The following is a 20,774-nucleotide window of genomic DNA, read 5'->3' as shown; positions in this document are numbered from 1 at the left end:
AGTTGTCCAAAGACAAGAAAATCAACAGAGCCATAAGCGAGATAGCTTGACGGTGAGGTGGATGCTGAACACCTTCAAAGGACACGAATGATTGAAGTGTATTTTTTTGTTTCATTTGTACCCACACCAAAGTGTAAAAACAACACATTGCAGATTTGGTGCCAAGCTACGTCCTCGCCACTTCCTGCGCTTGTTTTGTCGCTGCGAGGTTTGCCAGACAACCAGCAAAGTCAGGAATTTGTAACACATGGCAAAGGAAATGTGCTGCAAATTACCCGCTGTCATCTTACACTTTTTTTTTTCTGTGAGCTGACATTTTAGTTGCTCCAGTGCTGTTAGCCATAAAGAGCCGGGCTAGCAATCCCCTCTTCCTGTTTATTAGATACAATAAAATAATTTAAAAAACCTGTAACTGGTGTCACTCCAGACCCTACGGAGTCCACACCATCAGTGCTGGACAGTTTCCAGTCCGGCGAGGTGCAGTTGGGGCACAGTGTTGAGCTGCCCTGCATTGCGTCCGGATACCCAAACCCAACCATCAGATGGCTGAAGGACGGTCGGCCGTTGCCTTCGGATTCCCGCTGGACGCGGCGTATCACCGGCCTCACAATCGCCGACCTGAGAGTTGAGGACAGCGGAAACTACATCTGCGAGGTCACCAACAGCTTTGGATCCAAAGAAGTAACAGGTCATCTCAATGTCATAGGTGGGTTAAAAAAAAAGAAAAGAAATCTGATGGTGTCGGTCAGAGAGGTGATGGACTTGTGGGAGAAATGGAGGGCAAAATGGTGAATGAAGTGGACACTGGGCATTTTATCCAGGGGGCACATCACTGCACGGGCCACAGTCCTCGATGACACAGCATAGATGGTGGCAAACACAACACATGATGCTTTTTTTCCAACTTTCCCCTGCTGGCTGTGAACAATCAAACACATACACACAGCAGCCTCCAGCATTTAACACCAGCTGCCTTATTGCTCACTGACATTTTCTCTCCATTTTGCATTTCCGTCGCTGTTTCCCACACAGCTCGACACACACACACCACACACACACACACACACACACACACACACACACACACACGCCCGAGTTGATGACAAATACCGAATCTCTGGGCATCTTGGTTCAGATTGTTTATGCTCAGAACTAAGACACCAACCTGCCACTGTTGCCTTATATATCACATGCTCCTCTTTGATTATCCTTCCACCTCCAGAGCCACTGCGGGTCACCTTGTCCCCCAAAAACCTAAAGACAGGGATCAGCAGCACAGTCATCCTGTCCTGTGCTGTCCAGGGCTCCCCCCACTTTACCGTCTCCTGGTATCGTAACACTGAACCTATCCTGCCCGACCAGCACTTTTCCATCCAGGGGGCTCACAATGAGACGTTGTTCATTTCAGCTGCACAAAAAAGACACTCTGGAGCTTACCAATGTTTTGCCACCCGCAAGGGCCAGACTGCTCAAGACTTCTCCATAATACTCTTAGAAGGTGAGGTACTATATATTTGAACAAAATATCTTAAGATGGTGCTGATTACGATCCACCGTAAGGATAACTAAAGCAACTGTGTTCCATCCAACCCTACCACAGATGGTACTCCCCGCATTGTTGCCTCCTTCAGCGAGCGAGTCGTGATTCCAGGTGAACCCTTTTCTCTGAAGTGCACCGCCAAAGGAGCGCCGCCTCCTACCATCACCTGGAATCTGGATGACGAGCCGGTGGCCCGGGACCTGTCTCGCGTCAGAACCAGCCAGTACACTCTGTCTGATGGCACCACCGTGAGCCACGTCAACGTCAGCAGCCCCCAGATCCGGGACGGAGGCGTGTATCGGTGCACCGCACGGAATTCGGCCGGAAGTTCCGAGTACCAAGCGCGCATAAACGTAAGAGGTGCCTGTCTTCTTTTCAATATCAGTCATACAGAGGCTTCTACAGCCTGAACCCCAACCCTACCCTGACCCATTTCCTATCCTATATCCTTCTATTTCTCTGCTTCTATCTCTGAACGTAGTCAGACTCTTCAAGTAGATTCTCTGTTGCCCTGACTGTCAGTTTAACATGTTTTTAGATTAATTATCTACAATCCATTAGTGTTCAGTCATGGGTTATACAGTCAAGCACATTCCATATGTCAGCTTATAATACTGACCTGCGGTGAAGATCCACTCGCTCAGTCAGTGTATTGTTGTCAGCATTATGGAGCGAGGGCTGAGGTGAAAAGGTTTAAGATTTAAGATATCATGAAAATGGAGTTGAGAGTAGATTAAATGGGAGAAGCGGGGTGCAAGCTGAGGCTGGACACTGGTGACAGGTTTGTCCTCGCAGACTACAAGGCTAGAAGAGTGACACAAATGGAAAACTCTCTCTCTCTCTTGCTCCCTTTATCTCTCTCTCTCTCTGTGCCCTTTGGTGAGCTCTGTAGATGTGACATGCGTGTCTGCTGGAAGCAGATGTGCCAGAATGATTATTAGACAGAGAATGAGCTCCACTGCCAAAGAGCCTCAATCGCGCACGCTTCTCAAACTGACATCAATCTCACTGATAAAAAAAAAAAAAAAATCCGTCATCCACCAGTATTCTTACCAACTCTGTGAAATGTGAGCCACCCAACTTATCTCCTTCTGCGAGGATCCGGCAGCAGACGGCAAGGCCACACAGACGCAGGCGCGCGCGTCCCGATAACGGGTCTGTGTGTGCGGAGCAACGCGCTCCTGAATAATACATCTTTCACTCGACAGAACTTCAAAGCTCAGCACATGCAGAGGAAGCGGAGATGGTAGGGATGGGAAGAGGTGGGAGCTCGGAGGGCTCGGAGCAGAGACAAAAACAAACGCACACGATGAACAATGGAGGTCAGACGCAGATGGCTGAGTGATGGTTCGCACTCTGTTACGGTGATGGCCAATATGTTTGTTTTTATCTGTCTGCCTGCTCGCAGCTTTCAGTCTGTGTCTTTGGGCAATGACACGTGACCCACATGCTGAAGCCATCAAGCTCTGTTTGCGTCGTGTTTTCTCTGTGTTTTTGTAACTATTGCTTCACCTCGTTCACTCTCCCAGTTGTACGCCATTTAGCACGACCTTCACGGGCTTCTCATCCCAAACATTGATCTCATCATTAGGTGTAGCAAAAAAAACCCTACTTTTACCTTGTGGAGAGGATTACAGTTGCGGCAAAGGAAATGTTGGTGTTGTGTCAGAGTAGAGGTGCTGAGGAGGTTTTCAGACCTGTTCTTAGTTTCTTTTAAAAGATTTGAATCATCAAGGGTGTGTTGAAGGTTTTTTCTTGCCATTGTTGCTTGTAGGGAAATAGCAGAATTCCATCTGGATTGACTCCATCATGAGGAGATTTTTGTTATGAACTGACTTTATGTAGATCAAATTGTGTTGGATTCAATCTTAATTGAACGCTGTTCAGTTGTTAAGGCACCTGAACACACTGACCTCTGACTTCTAACATAAAATCAGAAATGCAATCAGTTCATTTCTGAGTCTGCATCTATGGGTGCATCGAATCCTTCAAGGCATTCACAATGATAAAACATTGGAATCTAAAATTAGAACGGCTATTTTAAACACCTTTAACTAGATCATGTTGAAGCAGGATGAAAATTTGTGCTGAAATTGTGCTACAGCTCATGATAGTGTGCATGAGTGCTCAGTTGCTCCTCTGTAACTGTTTTGGAGGTTCAGACATCCTAGCTTCTTTCTCTTCCTACACTTCTTTCCTTCCCTTCCTCTCCACCCCTCCCCTTGATTCCTAAAATTCCATGTCCCGCTCCTCACAAAGTCGACTGACTTTCGTCTTCTTTTTCTTTCTCCGTCTGCCCACCAGGTCCTCCGAGGATTCGGCCTATGAAGAACGTCACCGCGGTGGCTGGAAGGAACACTTTCATTAACTGCCGAGTGATTGGGTACCCGTATTACTCAATCAACTGGTACAAAGAGGGGCTTCTGCTTCCTGACAACCATCGTCAGGTGAAGTTCATTTTATTCACCTAACTGAAATAGCTGGCTGCACAAACGAGTGCCAAAGTGCCCTCCAAACCCCGAACTTCAACAGCAACCATGTGTAAACTAATAAAAGAAAAGACTGCTACAACTGTGCAACCTTCACAAAAATAAAGTAATATGAAGTTCAGCCAGTTTTCACTTTTTACATTTTGTGTGTCCCACTCCTGAAATTTATGCCGAATTGATATCAAACTTGCAGTGCAGCAGCCTTAGACTGTCCCCCACAGTAGATGTTTTTATCTCTCCTACGGTCTCAGCTACAGTAAATAAAAGAGAAGAAGAAGGTGTTATATTCTTGTCTAATGGTGCTGTCGTCTGTGCAGGTGGTGTTTGAGAACGGAACGCTGAAGCTCAGCGATGTTCAGAAGGGGATGGACGAGGGGGCGTACGTCTGCAGCGTGCTGATCCAGCCGCAGCTCTTCATCACGCAGACCATCTACGTCACTGTCAAAGGTCAGTTTTGAGTGACTGGTGTGAGAGAAACTGGCAAACTGTGCAGGATCTATCTCCGCCCCTCACCTGGTGACCGCTGGGATTGATTCCAGTGAGTGGAAGTAATCGGAGAGTCAGAAAGACAGACACATCATGTACATGTTTAGCAACAGATGTCTGCAAATTCCTGCTTTCTGCTGTGCATGTACATGCGTGGGCATTTTCAATGTGTGGGGGTGTAGGTAGAATATGGGCTAGCATGAATATATGCAAATGTGGACTGGCCAGTACTGGCTGAGCTGGGGAGGTTCTGTGAGCTCCCAGTAGTCTTTTTTTCAAGCTCCTCCAACATCTTTATTGCTAAATTCTCTCTCCTTTTACTGAAACACCTCCATGTCCTTTCTGTGCCCCTGAATGGTAATCTCTGTTTGTCTTCACATCTGAATTCCTCTGTTGTTTTTCTCATTTATGTCTGCTTCAAATACGCATCTTTACCTCTTCCTCACCCTGCACATTTCATAACTCCTCCTTCAAGTGTATTTTTCCCCTTTATTACACTCCCTCTTTGCCTTTTTCTACCTTTTGCTTCTGTGCTTGTTATTTCACTGTTGTATGTCTTTCATATCCACTATTTCCGCTGTTTTGTTAATGTTATTTGAACTCACACACACACTTTCATTCCTTCCCTTGTCACAGTTCCCCCGCTGATCCAGCCATTTGACTTTCCCCCGACTTCCATTGGCAAATTGATGTACATCGCCTGCGTGGTGGCGTCCGGAGACATGCCCATACGCATCACGTGGCGCAAGGATGGCCAGGAGATCGTGCCCTCCTCAGGCATCACCATTGACACGAAGGAGTTCATGAGCTCACTTCAGATATCCAAAGTGTCGCTGAAGCACAATGGCAACTACACCTGCATCGCCAGCAACGATGCCGCCACTGTCAGCACGGAGAGGCAACTCACGGTGACAGGTAAGACCTGTCACAGAATAAGAAATCTGGGTTCTTGATTTATGCTAAAGGCAACTGGCTTTCATATCAAATGAAGTTTGACCCTGTGTTGAAGATTAAGCTATAAATAAAGTCAGACAATTTCCTCTTGGACAGAAGAGAAGCTATAACACTTGAGACTGACGTCAACAGCAGCGACTGAGACGCAGACCTCAACCGTCTCACCTGAGGAATTCACTATTGTATAAAAAGAACGCTCACTTTTCCTCCCTATCTAGTGCCTCCTCGGTTCGTAGTGCAGCCCAACAATCAGGACGGGATCTACGGGAAGGCGGGAATCTTGAACTGTTCCGTTGATGGATATCCTCCCCCTAAGGTTATGTGGAAGCATGCCAAAGGTACACTAGGTATGGGACACACCTTTCATCCTTTAGCTGTGCACACCTCCCTGTCACGGGTCTGATTAACGTGCAGAAATCACCACAACCACAAGATTCATCAATATCTCCTTTTCATCCAGCGGGCATCGGGAATCCGCAGCAGTACCACCCTGTGCCTCTGACGGGCCGCATCCAGCTCATGAGTAATGGCTCCCTTCTTATACGACACGTCCTGGAAGAAGACCGAGGCTTTTACCTCTGCCAGGCCTCCAACGGCGTGGGCTCAGACATCAGCAAGAGCATGGTCCTCACTGTTAAGAGTAAGCTGACACTCCTATCCAAGTGTGACTTATTTCATGGCGTAGACACACCAATGAGACATCACACACTGCTTTCTCTGTCCTCTGTGTATGTGGACATCCACGCAGAGGTGTAAAATGGCAAAATTAGCAAAGGTGAATGTGGACAGAAAAAGAAAGAAGCAAGGGAGACAGAGTCAGCTGAATCACGCGTGGTGCCTGTGCATTGAACAGGCAGTGAGAAAGTGAGCACCTGACCAATTGATCCTGCCACCCTCGGGATCTGTCCAGAGACTATCAAAACACTTTGAGGGCAATCATTGCCTGCTATCAATCTCTTTATCCTAACCTCGTGTCTGCGACAGCGTGTGTGGTGGATATGAAAATACACACAGACTGGAGCCGGGCATGACCTCGCAGGGCACCTCGAACCACTTCGTTTCATGCCGCTCTTCCAGCATGGACGCATCGAAGCGGCTAAATAAAATCACCAGTTTGACCATATTCTGCTATTAGAGAATTGCCCTCCACCTCCTGTTCTGCTGTTAGTGTTATTGATTCAACCGTTCCTCTTCTCTGCCTCCTTCAATTCTGTCTGTTTTGCTCAGTGGAGAGGGAGGTATAAAGAAAAAGAAGAAAAGGGAGAAGGAGGTGAATAAACAATGGAAACCAAGCAGCGGCGCTCTCCTTATATTGGTATTGCGTGTGAAAGTGTTGGCCAGAGAAGATTAAGTGTCTGAGCAGTGACGAGTGTATCGTTTTCACCTCTTCGTTTGCCCAATCCTGGTGTTAACTATTAGATAATCAAAGCAGAGCTTTATTGATTTTACTTCATTGATCATAGTTCTTCAATTACACTACTGCAATGGAACTTGGCTCCCCTGAACTCTACCTTTTCCACTCCCCTCTTCCACTTAAACCCCAATTATTATCTGCTCGCTCTCTCTTTCCCTTCCTTTTCTTCCTCCATTGATCTCTCCACTGATATCTCTGCACTCTCGCCATTTCCTCCTGCTCCAATTTGCTCCCACTATCTCCCTCTATCGTTCTCACGCATCGTTTCTTTTCCCCTTTCAGTCCCAGCGATGATCACCAGTCACCCCAACACCACCATGGCCAAGAAGGGTCACACGAAAGAGCTTAACTGTACAGCCAGGGGAGAATGGCCCATCATCATCCGCTGGGAGAGAGGGGACACTGTCATCGACCCTGACCGTAATCCCCGCTACTCCATTACCACAAGTCCTAATGAGAAGACAGATGAGGTGTTGTCCACGCTCAAGGTAGGTGGTAACAATTAGAATTTTGGTTTTTATGATGCGAAGCCTGCAGAGAGAGTTCAGGCGGGGAAAAAAGTGGTGCAAATTCTGGCCAGCTGACACATCGCATGCTCTCTTCAGTGGGACTGATTAAACCCCCAAATTTAACTGATTGTTCTCAATTTGCTATGTGCTGCCACTGCTGTTTGGAGTATCACCCTCTCTTGGTGCTCTGCACTAATTTATTGCTGAATTATTGCAGCTCTGCCACTTTTATTGATTAAAGTTATTAAATCTAATCCGGAGTTGTCTGACTGAACTCCTTTTCTGTGATGGACTTTATCCAAGTTTCTGCCACCCCCATAAACCTTGTAAAGGAAACCTCCTGCAACAATCCTCTGACCAGGTTTTTGGTTAATGTACAGCCGCAGAGACACTGCAGATACTGTAGAAGGCTCCTCCATGGCTCCGCATGAAATGAAAGTTGAAAAGCGTTCTGTTGTTTCTCAGTTCACTGACTGATGTCTTTCCATCAGAAAGTCCCATGTAATTACAGGAGGGGTGGAAGCTGTAACTTTGAATAAAATAATCATGCAAACATGTCCTTTTCTTGACAACTGTGCTTGCTTCACAACACAGCTGTCCCGGCACACTGTGCCAAAAGTCAGTTGAACACCACCCGGGCAAGGTGGAGGACAGTCTCATTAAGCTGTCTCTTTATGTCTCTTTATGACAAAGCTGTGTTCCGCAGCGTTGGCTTGCACAAAGACAAGGTTCTTCATCTCCTTCATGTTTGACGTTCTTCCCTCTCCACAACACAGCTGAAGCCAGCAGAGCGTGAGGACTCCGTTTTCTTTTCCTGTCACGCCATCAACTCATACGGAGAAGGACGAGGCCTCATCCAGCTCACTGTTCAAGGTAACCGCGCCCATTTACATTTATAAGGTGCCAGCTCCTCCATATATTGACATAAGCGGCTGCATTTCCAGATTCTCTTCTTCATTGTCACACCCTCTCCTCTGTTTGCTCCCTTTGAATCCTCAGAGCCCCCTGACCCTCCTGAGTTGGAAGTACGAGAGGTGAAAGATCGGAGTATGAATCTTCGCTGGACACAGAGATTCGATGGAAACAGTGCCATCACCTCCTACGACATTGAGTACAAGAACAAGACAGGTAAGATTATTTATTACATTACTTTTTTTTCAGAAGTTGACAAAATCTAAATGAAATCATTCTAATTTTACGGTCCACTCTTTCATCAGATACTTGGGAGCTGAAACACGCGACTCGCAACATCTCCCCCACCAACAACCAGGCCAACATAGTGGACCTCCATCCTGCCTCTGTCTACAGCATCCGTATGTTCTCCTACAATTCCATAGGGAAGAGCGAGGCCAGTAAAGAACTTACCATCAGCACAGAGGAAGCACGTACGTCTCATAGGGCCATTTTTGTCTGGAAATAAAACCTCAACTTGGAACGGTTGAAGAGATTTACTGGAACCCACAGAGCTGCTTTAACTCTTGGATCTCTCTGCAGAGCCTGATGGTCCTCCTATGGATGTGATCCTGCAGCCGGTCACTTCTCAGAGTATAAGGGTCACCTGGAAGGTGAGGTTCCAACAGGCCTAAAATGCAATAACCAAAATATCTATTCTTGATCTTACGTATCTCTATGATTGAAAGGGCTGTAATGAGTTATGGTTTATGCGTTTAAGGCTCCCAGGAAGGAGCTTCAGAATGGCGTTATCAGGGGTTACCAGATCGGTTATCGAGAAAACGGCCCAGGCAGTAACGGCCAGTACAGCATTGTGGAGATGAAGGCCACCGGCGATAGCGAAGTCTACACCCTGGACAACCTGAAGAAATTTGCCCAGTACGGTGTGGTCGTCCAGGCATTCAACAGAGCCGGCACAGGGCCCTCGAGCTCCGAGATCAATGCTACAACACTGGAAGATGGTGAGGATGACAATAAAACGCCCATTCCGCACATCATGAAAAGGGATGCATCGCATTGAGTTGACAAGTTAACTGCCAAATACGACTCTCCGCCCACTTCGGCTGTGTCGCACAGTCACTACGCTTCCCCACTCTCCATTGTTCTTTTGGCTTTCTCGTCATCGGATCCGTGTCAAATCACGGCATGCTTTGTAACACAAAAATGAGTACTTTTGTTTGAGTCTTTCACCACAAATGAATGTTGGCTGCTGGAATAAAAATGCTTCGTAGATATCAAGGGCACCCGTGGTCTTGTACACACAACACAGCATTCAGCAGCATTTCAGAGGGTGACTGAAGCAATGTGGAAATGCAGTCATGATCCTGATGGCTACCAAATATAAAGATAAAACCCGTATTATATAATAATAATGTATATCTAACAGTACTCAAATAAAAAAAAAATCTAGTAAATCAACCAAACGGAAGAATATGTGTTGGGAGAACATTTTTTCCCAGTTTCGATTGAAACAGTGTCAGCATTTTTGTTGGCTGCTATGAAATAAAAGAACGAAAACAAATAAATTATTCTTTCAAATAAAAATTGCACCAGGATTTATACATTTACCAACCATCCCTCTGTCTTCACTGTGCACTGCACACACACACACACACACACGCACACACACACACACACACACACACACACACACACACACACACAGAGTTGAACAGTTGGCTGAGTCCAATTGGTCCAGAGCAGTCTCAGAGCCCTCCAGCTTTTCTCTGTGGCTGTCACCGTGGTGACAGTGATATTGATGGCCATTATGATAATAGTGGTAACAACAAGCATACTAAAAATAATTATAATTAGCTTGTCTCTCTGTCTGTCTCTCTCTAGATCCTTCTGCTAGCTTCCTGCTGTAATTATCCACAGCTGAGTGCATTGTCTCACTCTCTCTCTCTCTTTTCATCTTTCTGCCCTTCCCTTGCTCCCCTTTCTTTTAGCTCTTCCTCTGCCCCTCATCCTCCATTTCCTCTCTCGCTGCAGCTCTAGTCCAAAACTCCCTTTGCTTATGCTACAGCCTTGCTAACCTTCCATTTTCTCTCACACACTTAAGTCAAACCTAGAAAGATTTCTGCCTCTTCAGTCTTTGGACTTGGAGCCTAAAGGTTTATTCATGCAAAACCCCTTTTCTTGTGTGTTCCAATCCCCCTTGCTCTCCCTTCCTCTGTCCTCCTCGCCTCCCCTCTTCACCAGCTGCAGAGAAATTCCCTGGTGTTACTTGGCCCAGCCACTCTCTTTCAGGCGACTCTCTTCCTCTCTTCCTGTCTGTCGTTTTCTCACAGGCTGACCTCTGTTCATTATCAACAGTGTGCATTATTCAAAACGTGAAAGGCTAGTGGTCAGCGGTAGCCAATAGAAGAGACACCTGGTGGGACAGGGACAGAAGAGGGCTTGTGGAGAGAGAGATGGTGTTTGTGGGGACGGTCCCATGCATCAACCTGGAAGCTTCAGATCTATGGACAGCCTGTTTATTCACTGAAGTTTGAAGAGTGGGTATTAATTAGCTAGCTAAGGAAAGCTCATTTGAGATGATGGTTTTTGCTCGAAAGAGCAGGTTTACTACTTTTTATCAGCATGGTCTGTCATAGGGGTGACAACAGAGATGTGGGAAAATTGTGGCACGAGTGTCGTTTTACAGCATTTATAAACATCTTTGGTATGCAGCCATTCCTTGCTATGGCAACAACAGGAATCATCATTAGAGCAAGAATATACATTCACCTGTGATATCCATCAACTTATATTCCAGACTTCAATCAGAATAAGGCAAGATATTTCTCGAAGTCTTTGTCTCAGACCGGGTTTTTATTTTGTAGGTTGGTTTATTTGTTTTAAATTTAGCCAGACTGATGACATCAAATTGGTTATACAGCAGCAGTAGATGTGAAAGATCTGCGGGTGTTTGATTTCATACAGCTGCTGGTGTGATCACCTTCAGCTCAAGCTTTCAAACACATAATCTCATTGACCGGCGCGCATGCATCGCATAATTAATCCAATTAATAGTTGGCCCTGGCATCTGTACACCTCCTGAATTCAATTTTCTCTTTTAGCCAATGAAAACTCACAGATTCTAATCATCTCCAGATCTCACCATCTCTTCTCCTGTTGCCCCCTCAGCTCTGTTCAAAGTTCACTTTTCTGGCTGTGTTTATTTTCAGTGCCCAGTCAACCTCCTCAGAACGTCCGAGCCATTTCGGTGACGTCGGATGAGGCAGCAATCACATGGGCTGAACCCCCGAGGATGACGCTCCACGGCGTGCTGAAGGGATATCGTGTGGTGTTCTGGGCTGTCTTCCCAGATGGAGGTAATGTGGACATTTCAAAGGGCAAAGGTCCAGTGTGTAAGCTTTACAAGTCACTGAGTAGAAGCACAACATCGTAAAAATCCACAAACTAGATTTCAACAGGTCCATCTGTCCATTTGCTTCTCAGAATGGGGCGAGATGCAAAACATCACCACCACCAAAGAGCAGGTGGCCCTCAAAGGTTTGGAGAAGTTCACCAACTACAGCATCCAGGTCCTGGCCTACACCCAGGCGGGGGACGGTGTCCGTAGCAACGTCCTGTACATCCAAACCCGCGAAGACTGTGAGTTCTTAGCTCATTTTCTTTCTTTCTTTTTTAGCTCCCTCTACACATCAAGTCCTCACCAAGAACAACGGGTATTTGGTTTGCACATCTTAGGTGGAGTCCAAAGGGTTTTTGTTTCAGGCTGCCGGAGGAAGGAGGAGGAGTTCTTTGTAAGGCTGAGGTTGCTGATTAAAACCTCTTTGTGCTCTAAAGTGCTATTACCAGTACTAATGAGTATTAAGAAGCCAAAAAGCCTGTGTCTGTGTGTGTCAGGGGGGAGAAGGAGCCGGAGGGTGCGCATCCATGCGCGTGAGTCCACGCGGCTGTCTTTGCATCGGTGTGCGGGCGCACACGTGTGTTCGCTGCGTTATTGTTTGTGTGCAAGTCTAGCTCAGCACCCAGGACAAGGAGAGGGATTAATTCTTTGTGGCTTAAAGAGAATTAATTTTGTGCTTACACTGGCGGGTTGTGGATTACATCCGTATCCGCCTCTCTTCTCTGTCCCTGGGGCCAAGCAGAGGAGGAGGAAGGCGTCTAGAGATGGAGAATATGAGGGAGAGAGGTACCACACAAGAAAGAGACAGAGGGAGGGAGGGGGGCACTGTTTCTAAGAAGTGTCATTTTAGAAAAAGGGCTTTTATTCTCTCTTCCTCTCTACATTTTATGAGCCGGCGTTGGTGCAAGGGCTCTTCAAATATGTGTGTTATGTCAGTCTTTGAGTACGCGCGTGTGACTGAGCGCGTCTGTATGTGTGTTTATCAGGGCCGAGCCGATTGCAGCTTTATTTCCTCTCGGGCGGGTTAACACTGTGTTCAAGGGCAGCCTCTTCACACACGTTCGGCGTCCTCTGCCTCCCTCTCTGTTCCAGGCTTCCCTCTGCCCTGGGTTCTGTCTGCAGCATATGGAAAAAGTGTTTAGTTGAATTGTATTGAATTGTGCAAACAGGCAGTTTTCAGCCTGCTCTCCTCCTGCCTCCCTCTCATCAGCACAAAGGCAGCGGACATTAAGTGCAGACGGGAGACAAAACACATCATGTCTCTACTTTATGCTTTTACCAAGAGCCTCCCTTTCAACGTGTGCGTGTGTTCGTCCATAGATGCCTCACCATTGTGTATGTTTTGTATTGTACAACTGTCTCAGGATTTACCTCAAACACACACTTGAACACTGAGCTGATGAACACGACGCTGGAAATAGTCACGACAAGAAGAAATTCAGCTATGAGGTGCAAAGGGACAAGAGGTTCTTTAACAGCTTGAGAACCAATGACATTGCAAATGAAAAATCACCGTCACCAGGCCTTCGAGGTCCAGAAATATATGAATACATGGTCTTATTGTGTAATCTTGGTCACAGAAAACAGAAAATAGCTCAAATGTCATCTGGGCAGAATTAAAATGAGGCTGTCTTTTCCTTCATTTCCATTTTAGACCCTGGACCTCCAGCTGGCATCAAAGCTGTGCCCTCCTCTGCCAGCAGCGTGGTGGTGTCATGGTTACCCCCTCATAAACCGAATGGAATCATCCGCAAGTACACCATCTACTGCTCCAGCCCCGGGTCAGGCCAACCGGTGAGTTATCCTGGGGGTGCAGAGTGTGTGTGTGTGTGTGTGTGTGGGGGGGGGGGGGGTATTCAAATACGACTGGTCATGAAGAGATATCACATTTTCTTTCATATTTCTGGAATGATGAACTTGTATCCAAAGTGAATGCGTGCATGTGTATATGTGTCTATGGTGGGTGAGGGGGGTGTAATGCTGCAGTCTCAGCAGTGTGTGTGCGTGTGCATGTGTGAGAGAGAGCAAACTGAGCTCTCTTTATACCGCAGTGCGTGTTCGTGCAAGCTCACACTCCATCCTCATTTGCATATCTGCGTCTCATCATGTTGCCAGGACAACCTGATCTGTTCATCAACGAGGGCAGAAAACAAACCAATAGCGAAACACACATCACACACACACACACATGCACAACACACACAGAATGTGTCCTGTCTGTCTGTCTGTCTGTCTATCTATCTATCTCTAGAGTTCAGGATGATTACTATGTAAATGATTGTGACTGGAGAGAAAGAAGGAGGGATGGGGAATAAACTCACCACATGAGGAGGACTTTTGTTCCTTTTTTCATTATCTCACTTTCACAATCATTCCCCCATCTCTTCTGTGTCTTAATACCCATTAAATCTACATTGTGGCCCATTCCTTCCTTCCTTCCTTCCTTCCTTCCTTCCTTCCTTCCTTCCTTCCTTCCTTCCTTCCTTCCTTCCTTCCTTCCTTCCTGCCAATATCCATTCATCCACGCAGTCATTTTTGAAACAAATATGGATAGTGGAGGCAATAACACTGATGTGCATGAAAGTGAGGAGGGACGGCAGAGAGGATGTAAAAAAGGGGGGGGGGTCTCACTCGTTAAATGGGAGGAAGACTGCAATCTGTTCACCTTGAATAAACCAGTCTGCAGCAATCACGCTGGGCCATGAGGTCAGAACCATCACTGAGCCTCTGCAGGTTTTTACAAACACAAAATGCTATTTTGTGTGTGTGTGTGTGTGTGTGTGTGTGTGTGTGTGTGTGTGTGTGTGTGTGTGTGTGTGTTGTGTGTGTGTGTGTGTGCGTGCGTGCGTGTATTAACTGGTCTGTTCGTGTAATGTGACTGGCAAGCGGTTAAAACAAAAAAAGAGGCTCTGCTGTGTGTGTGTCCGTGTGTCTGTGTGTCTGTCCGCATGCCAAGGGGACAGTGATGTGTATATGTCTAGACAGCAGACACATGGCTGGGTTAAACACACTGCAATTACACACGCACCTCCAGGTCATGTGTGTCACTTGGCACGTGCGCGTGTGCTTGCACGCGTGCGTGCATCAGTGCTGCTCCCCCCTCCTCTTTGGCCCTCCCCATCACTGCTGATGCCTGCAGTAGATAAGCCTCATTAGTGTATGACTGTTTGTGATATCTGACTCATTCATTTGTCTGTTCCCTCATTGTCTTCCTCCATCTCATATCTCTTTTTCTCCTCCCTGCGGAGGGGAGAGAAGAAGAGGGGAAGGACTCCTCCGTGCTTCTCCTATCCTCCCCCTCCAGCTCATTTATCTGCCCAACTGTTTCAACATATCGTCTTTACAGTACGCCCCAGCATGTCTGCCGCTTCTTTCCTGTCCTATTGTTCCTGTTTTCCTGCCTCGTTCATATTAGAGTGATGTTCAGTCAGTCCCTCACATCATTTCGGACTCTGCGATAGGATAAAAACATGACCTTGGTCTGTCAATTTGACCAGAAAACAACAATCAGGAATTGGGATGTAAAGAATTGGAGGGACAAATACACAGCAGTGGATTTTAAGGGGTAAATTTGTTTTTCTCGAACATTTAATCATCCCTCGTGTTCTTGACCTTGTTAACATTTATGTATGATGTCATGGCTGATATAAGGAATCAATAAAATGGCTGAATAAGTCTGAATTCTGCTACACGCCAGTAACATTCTTGATAAGATGAAGTCAGCCAGCCAGTGACCTTTACGTGAAATTCAATTAACGGTGCAGTTGGTGGAGTGAAAAGTAAGATTGACATTAAATATTCTGGTTTATTCAGTTCTTTTAAGTAGCTTTTACTCATCTTATCAAGCTCTGTAGATCTGCTGAGTCGTAATGACTTTGACGTTGAAAGGCCTAATTAGCATCTTCCAACATAACCACAAACAAAGTTGAGTTGCGGGATTATTAAGAAGCTGCATTTAGGCTGCATAGAAGAAAACCCCAATAAAAATGCATTTTCACTCTTCCTACTTTGTGGTTCTCCTTAGCTCCCCAGCGAGTATGAAGCCAATCCAGAGTTGCTGTTCTACCGAATCACACACCTCAACCACCGGCAGCAGTACCTGATCTGGGCTGCAGCTGTTACCACTGCGGGTAAGGGGAATTTCAGCGACAAGGTCACCGTGGAGCCGGCGGCCAAGGGTGAGTCCCTGAGTATAAAATTAAACTTGCCTATGAGAATCTTTGCATCATATAGCAGCAGGAAGATCAGCAGGAAATAAAGCAGCATTGTAGAACCCACCCTGCTTTGGGAGTTTGGACAGATTACTTGGCCCGAGTCAGAGAAATGTGGACAAAGGAGGCAAAAGATAGGGGGACGGCAGGAGGAGAGCTAATTATTACTTAACAATAGCAGAGCAGAATCTTTAAGAAAATGAAGAAGGGAGCTCAATCAATAGGCTTCAAACTAAGAGACAGGAGGAATAAGTTCACTCTTCCATCGCATTATCCTCTCCTGTATCTATTTGTTCCTTTGACAGCTGCCTGCCAAGGTTTGCCAATGCAGCGTGCACGCGTGTGTATAGATTAGTGCAGCAGCTGATCGCCAGCTGTAGAAGGCAGTGTCCTCAGGCCTGCTCAGTCGATACCTTATTCAACCTTAGCATAAGTGCACTAGAGAAAGCATTAAAATGCTAAGCTTGAAAAAAAAAGTGAGCAGAAGAGGGGTGGTCAGTAAAAGCACCATAAGCCTACATAGATTCTCTACTCTCTACTAGTTTTATGTTATTGCTTGTCCTATTTCTAAAGTGCGCATTTTGAATTATATTGATTCATTATTGTGATTTTATTATTATTGTAATTGTATTTTTGCAGAAAATATTAATATATTTCTTACATTTTCCTACCTTCTATCACCAGCTCCAGCTAAGATTCTTTCATTTGGGGGCACAGTGACCACCCCCTGGATGAAGGAGGTGCGACTACCCTGTAGCTCAGTAGGAGAACCTACACCTACTATAAAGTGGACAAAAGACAGGTAAGAATAACTCAGATCGCCCACTCAAACTTGTTTTGTATGTTTTAAATAGTGAATATATGTAAGACATTCTCCAATTTCTGTTATTGTTAGTGAGAATACAGCCATCCCAGTGTCACAAGATGGGCAACGTCTTATTCTGACCAATGGAACCCTGGTGCTGCGCTCTGTCAAAGCTGAGGATTCTGGTTACTACACCTGTACAGCCACCAACACGCTGGGCTTTGACACCATCATAGTCAACCTTTTAGTGCAAGGTATAAAAGGACTCTTTATGGCGTCTGTTATAAACAATCTGAGTTTTACTGAATACTCTGTGTTCCTCAGTCCCACCAGACCAGCCACGCCTGACCGTCTCCACCACCTCCACCTCCTCCATCACTCTCACATGGATCCCAGGAGACAATGGCGGCAGCTCCATCAGAGGTGAGCAAACACACACCCGATAGTGTCCAGTACACTCACACACCTCTGTTGGAGACTAACATAACTTCACTTGTGGTTTACCCGCCATTATTCTGACAACATATTTGTAATTTTTCTCTCACTCTTTTCAAACATGCGGCTCTCTAACGGATTATTATCTGTCTCCTGAACTGTTGGTGGACAGTTATTACTGGTCTCACAAATAAAAAGCCAATGATGGAAATTTCAATCTATCTACTTTTCTTTTCTAGATTTGAACAATTTATGTCACTAAGAATTGGTAATTGTATACACCAGGTCATGAAACGATGTCTAATCTTTTTTCCTATGCAAAAATGAGGGGGAAAAAACAATCCATCACTGATATTCTCATAGGTATCAGCCAATAAGGTAGTCATCGGTAAGCAGAAGTTACACATTTTGGGGAGGTCAAAGGGTGAGCAGGTTGCACCTTCATATCTTAATAAAGAACAGCAGCATTTCGAATGCATCGCCTATTGTCTCAAACATTCTGACAAGCTCTGACACGTTAAGCAGACATGTCTCGTTCAGCCCATAAATTGCAGAAATAGGAGGATGAAGAGTCTCTTAGGAAGAGGGAGTTGTCTCTGCAAGACAGCTGATTATAAAAACAGTCACCACATTGCATATCTTCATTTACATACATGCCTAGTCAGCGCCTTGCCAGTCTGGGGGGGGGGGGGGGGGGGGGGGGTTGTGTTTAACTAATGGCGGCAGAGACGCCGAGAAACAACCATTCGGGAACGGAGTAGCCAAGCCTGGGCAGAGCAGCCTAACACCGCCATCTACTGGCCAAAGGCGATACTACGCTGAATCTGAGCGCTGAATCTGAACTGTGCGTCTATGTCCGTGCAGGTTTTGTGCTTCAGTACTCTGTAGACAACACAGAGGAGTGGAAAGATGTTTTTATCAGCGCCAGTGATCGATCCTTCAAACTGGACAACCTGCGCTGTGGAACCTGGTACAAGGTCAAGCTTGCTGCCAAGAACAGCGTTGGAGCCGGACGCATCAGTGAGATCATCGAGGCAAAGACTCATGGGCGAGGTGAGGGGCTGAGAGGGGAGCACGTCAAACGTTACACAACAAGCGTGAACAGCATCTATAAAATAACATATTCTGGGGTCTTTTTACCAGTTTATTCAGAAGATGTCCTTAATTTGCAAATTGCTTTAAATCAGTTAGAGACATTTATGCCTTACAGGTTTGACATTCCAGAGTGTTGATATATGCAAGTGTTTGCTCTGTTGACAGAGCCCCAGTTCAACAAGGATCAGCCGGTCTTCACCCACATCAACTCCAGCCACGCACGCCTCAATCTGCAGGGCTGGGCCAACGGAGGATGTCCAATCAGCGCAGTCACACTGGAGTTCAGGCCGAAAGGTCAGTCCGTCATCGTTAGATCCACACTAACTGGCCTCGCTGGGAAAAATAAGAGCAGCCACTCATTAATACCTGTTACAGGAACGTGGTCATGGCAGAACGTGCGCACCAACGTGAGTGCGGATGTGTTCCTGGCAGAGCTGCGTGAGGCCACCTGGTACGAGCTGAAGATGAAGGCTTGTAACAGCGCCGGCTGCGGCAACCAGAGCTCCCAGTTTGCCACACTAGACTATGATGGCAGTGAGTCGTTACATGTATCACACGAAAACCATCATTGTTAATATTTAATATGCATAGAAATAAATAGGAAGGAACTAATCTCTCCCCGTAATTCCCCTGCAGGTACCATCCCACCGATCAAATCCCCCCTGGAAAAGAACGACGATGTCAAGAAACTCTTCTCCATCGGCTCCCCTGTGATTTTGGTCACCGTGGGAGTCGCGTTGCTCTTCATCATCCGCAAGAAGCGCAAAGAGAAGCGGCTGAAACGGCTCAGAGGTGAGGGCGGGAGCGAGGGAAGGGCGCGGTGGAACAAGAGAGCAGACGTCAGCGGGAACATCTGTTGGAAATGATTGATTTGTGTGTCAGTAAAAAATTTGCTCTCCCCCCTCTCCAGATGCCAAAAGCCTGGCAGAGATGCTCATAAGGTAAGACTGCATCTCAAACTTCGATCCCTAAATCCAAATTTTTGCTGCCTGGCTTTAAAAACAAAACATTCTTTTGTGCGTCTGTTGCAGCAAAAACAACCGCAGCTTTGACACCCCAGTGAAGGGACCTCCACAGGGCCCACGGCTGCACATCGACATCCCGAGAGTGCAACTGCTGATCGAGGACAAAGAAGGCATCAAGCAAATTGGTGAGAGGAGGAGAAAGTGACACAAACGGCGGTTGTTTGGTCACAGGTGAACATTGGGAGCTACTGCAACATTTGCCCTTCATACTCGCCCTGTCTGTTACAGGTGAAGACAAAGCCACCCTCCCTGTGACGGACACGGAATTCAACCAAACGGGGAACCCTCAGAGCTTCTGTACAGGCGTGTCCGTCCATCATCAAGCCCTCATCCAGAACACCGGACCTTTGATTGACATGTCCGACATCAGACCAGGAACCAGTGAGTACAGAACCATACATTTAGGAGACATTTTCTGGGATTTGCGCATCATTTCCTAAACCAAGACGAGGTCTTAGCTGCATCCCCGCTTGAAATGATATCATTTCAAAAACAGTTTTTCCACATGGAATGAAAAACTCAAAACTATCTTCACATCCATCCTTGAGATTTCCTTCAAATCTCTGACACTTTTAACAGTATGAGTCACTGTAGATATAATAAGAATGATTTGCTGCAGTAAGTTATGAAACACATTCATTTTATGTCACCTAACAATTGAAATCTTTCCTTTCCTGTAGCAATAAATGACATTAAATCTTTCTTTTGTTTTGATTTTTAAATCATGGCCAGTTTAATTTGCTATGCTCCCTTCATGATAAAAGCTGGTTGCATCAAATGATAAATGAAAATATCATTTTCCAAAAACAAGATCTACCTATTCAACACATTATCTTTGTGACATTGTGTGTTTTTAAACAGAGTTGTTCATTTGCTCTGTTTACAACATTACTTCTTCATCTACTCCCCAACAGACCCGGTGTCGAGGAAAAGTGTCAAGTCAGCCCACAGCATCAGGAACCGTTACTCCAGTCAGTGGACGCTGACGAAGTGTCAGGCCTCCACGCCGTCCCGAACTCTCACCTCAGACTGGCGCACAGTTGGCTCCCAGCACGGCATCACGGTGACCGAGAGTGACAGCTACAGTGCCAGCCTGTCGCAGGACACAGGTCGGTCAGAGCAACGCGACACTTACAGTCACTGGCGCACTCTTTTAAGACACTAACAAATGTGCTTCTTTTGTTTCCAAAGACAAGGGGCGCAACAGCATGGTTTCAACGGAGAGCGCCTCATCCACCTACGAGGAACTGGCGAGGGCGTACGAACACGCCAAGCTGGAGGAGCACCTGCAGCACGCCAAGTTTGAAATTACCGAGTGTTTCATCTCCGATAGCTCTTCCGATCAGATGACCACAGGCACCAACGACAACGCGGACAGCATGACGTCCATGAGCACGCCCTCGGAACCTGGTATCTGCCGCTTCACCGCCTCGCCGCCCAAACCCCAGGATTACAACCGTGGCAAGAATGTAGCCGTGCCCATTCCACACCGCGCCAAAAGT

The 20,774-nt window shown here is 46.4% G+C and overlaps 1 protein-coding gene across 1 annotated transcript in view; it reads left to right on the top strand.

The window, feature by feature from the left end:
* The window catches only part of LOC130534758 (cell adhesion molecule DSCAML1), a 65,806-nt gene that overhangs the window by 40,547 nt on the left and 4,485 nt on the right, over nucleotides 1-20,774 (top strand). Inside the window, exons 5-34 of the mRNA XM_057049283.1 lie at nucleotides 428-706; nucleotides 1,223-1,498; nucleotides 1,601-1,900; nucleotides 3,845-3,987; nucleotides 4,347-4,476; nucleotides 5,152-5,430; nucleotides 5,688-5,816; nucleotides 5,930-6,109; nucleotides 7,166-7,371; nucleotides 8,169-8,265; nucleotides 8,392-8,520; nucleotides 8,610-8,777; nucleotides 8,887-8,957; nucleotides 9,065-9,305; nucleotides 11,514-11,660; nucleotides 11,788-11,943; nucleotides 13,356-13,495; nucleotides 15,726-15,879; nucleotides 16,597-16,714; nucleotides 16,808-16,971; nucleotides 17,042-17,140; nucleotides 18,017-18,205; nucleotides 18,413-18,541; nucleotides 18,623-18,781; nucleotides 18,884-19,039; nucleotides 19,158-19,188; nucleotides 19,279-19,397; nucleotides 19,501-19,653; nucleotides 20,187-20,381; nucleotides 20,464-20,772. Coding sequence (XP_056905263.1) covers nucleotides 428-706; nucleotides 1,223-1,498; nucleotides 1,601-1,900; nucleotides 3,845-3,987; nucleotides 4,347-4,476; nucleotides 5,152-5,430; nucleotides 5,688-5,816; nucleotides 5,930-6,109; nucleotides 7,166-7,371; nucleotides 8,169-8,265; nucleotides 8,392-8,520; nucleotides 8,610-8,777; nucleotides 8,887-8,957; nucleotides 9,065-9,305; nucleotides 11,514-11,660; nucleotides 11,788-11,943; nucleotides 13,356-13,495; nucleotides 15,726-15,879; nucleotides 16,597-16,714; nucleotides 16,808-16,971; nucleotides 17,042-17,140; nucleotides 18,017-18,205; nucleotides 18,413-18,541; nucleotides 18,623-18,781; nucleotides 18,884-19,039; nucleotides 19,158-19,188; nucleotides 19,279-19,397; nucleotides 19,501-19,653; nucleotides 20,187-20,381; nucleotides 20,464-20,772 — 5,046 coding nt within the window. The remainder of the gene's footprint in view (nucleotides 1-427; nucleotides 707-1,222; nucleotides 1,499-1,600; nucleotides 1,901-3,844; nucleotides 3,988-4,346; nucleotides 4,477-5,151; nucleotides 5,431-5,687; nucleotides 5,817-5,929; nucleotides 6,110-7,165; nucleotides 7,372-8,168; nucleotides 8,266-8,391; nucleotides 8,521-8,609; nucleotides 8,778-8,886; nucleotides 8,958-9,064; nucleotides 9,306-11,513; nucleotides 11,661-11,787; nucleotides 11,944-13,355; nucleotides 13,496-15,725; nucleotides 15,880-16,596; nucleotides 16,715-16,807; nucleotides 16,972-17,041; nucleotides 17,141-18,016; nucleotides 18,206-18,412; nucleotides 18,542-18,622; nucleotides 18,782-18,883; nucleotides 19,040-19,157; nucleotides 19,189-19,278; nucleotides 19,398-19,500; nucleotides 19,654-20,186; nucleotides 20,382-20,463; nucleotides 20,773-20,774) is intronic.

The sequence above is a fragment of the Takifugu flavidus genome, chromosome 12, assembly GCF_003711565.1.
Source record: "Takifugu flavidus isolate HTHZ2018 chromosome 12, ASM371156v2, whole genome shotgun sequence".
NCBI classification, from domain to species: domain Eukaryota; kingdom Metazoa; phylum Chordata; class Actinopteri; order Tetraodontiformes; family Tetraodontidae; genus Takifugu; species Takifugu flavidus.
The sequence above is the reverse complement of the archived record's forward strand: the minus strand, read 5'-3'. Positions and strand labels throughout refer to the sequence as shown.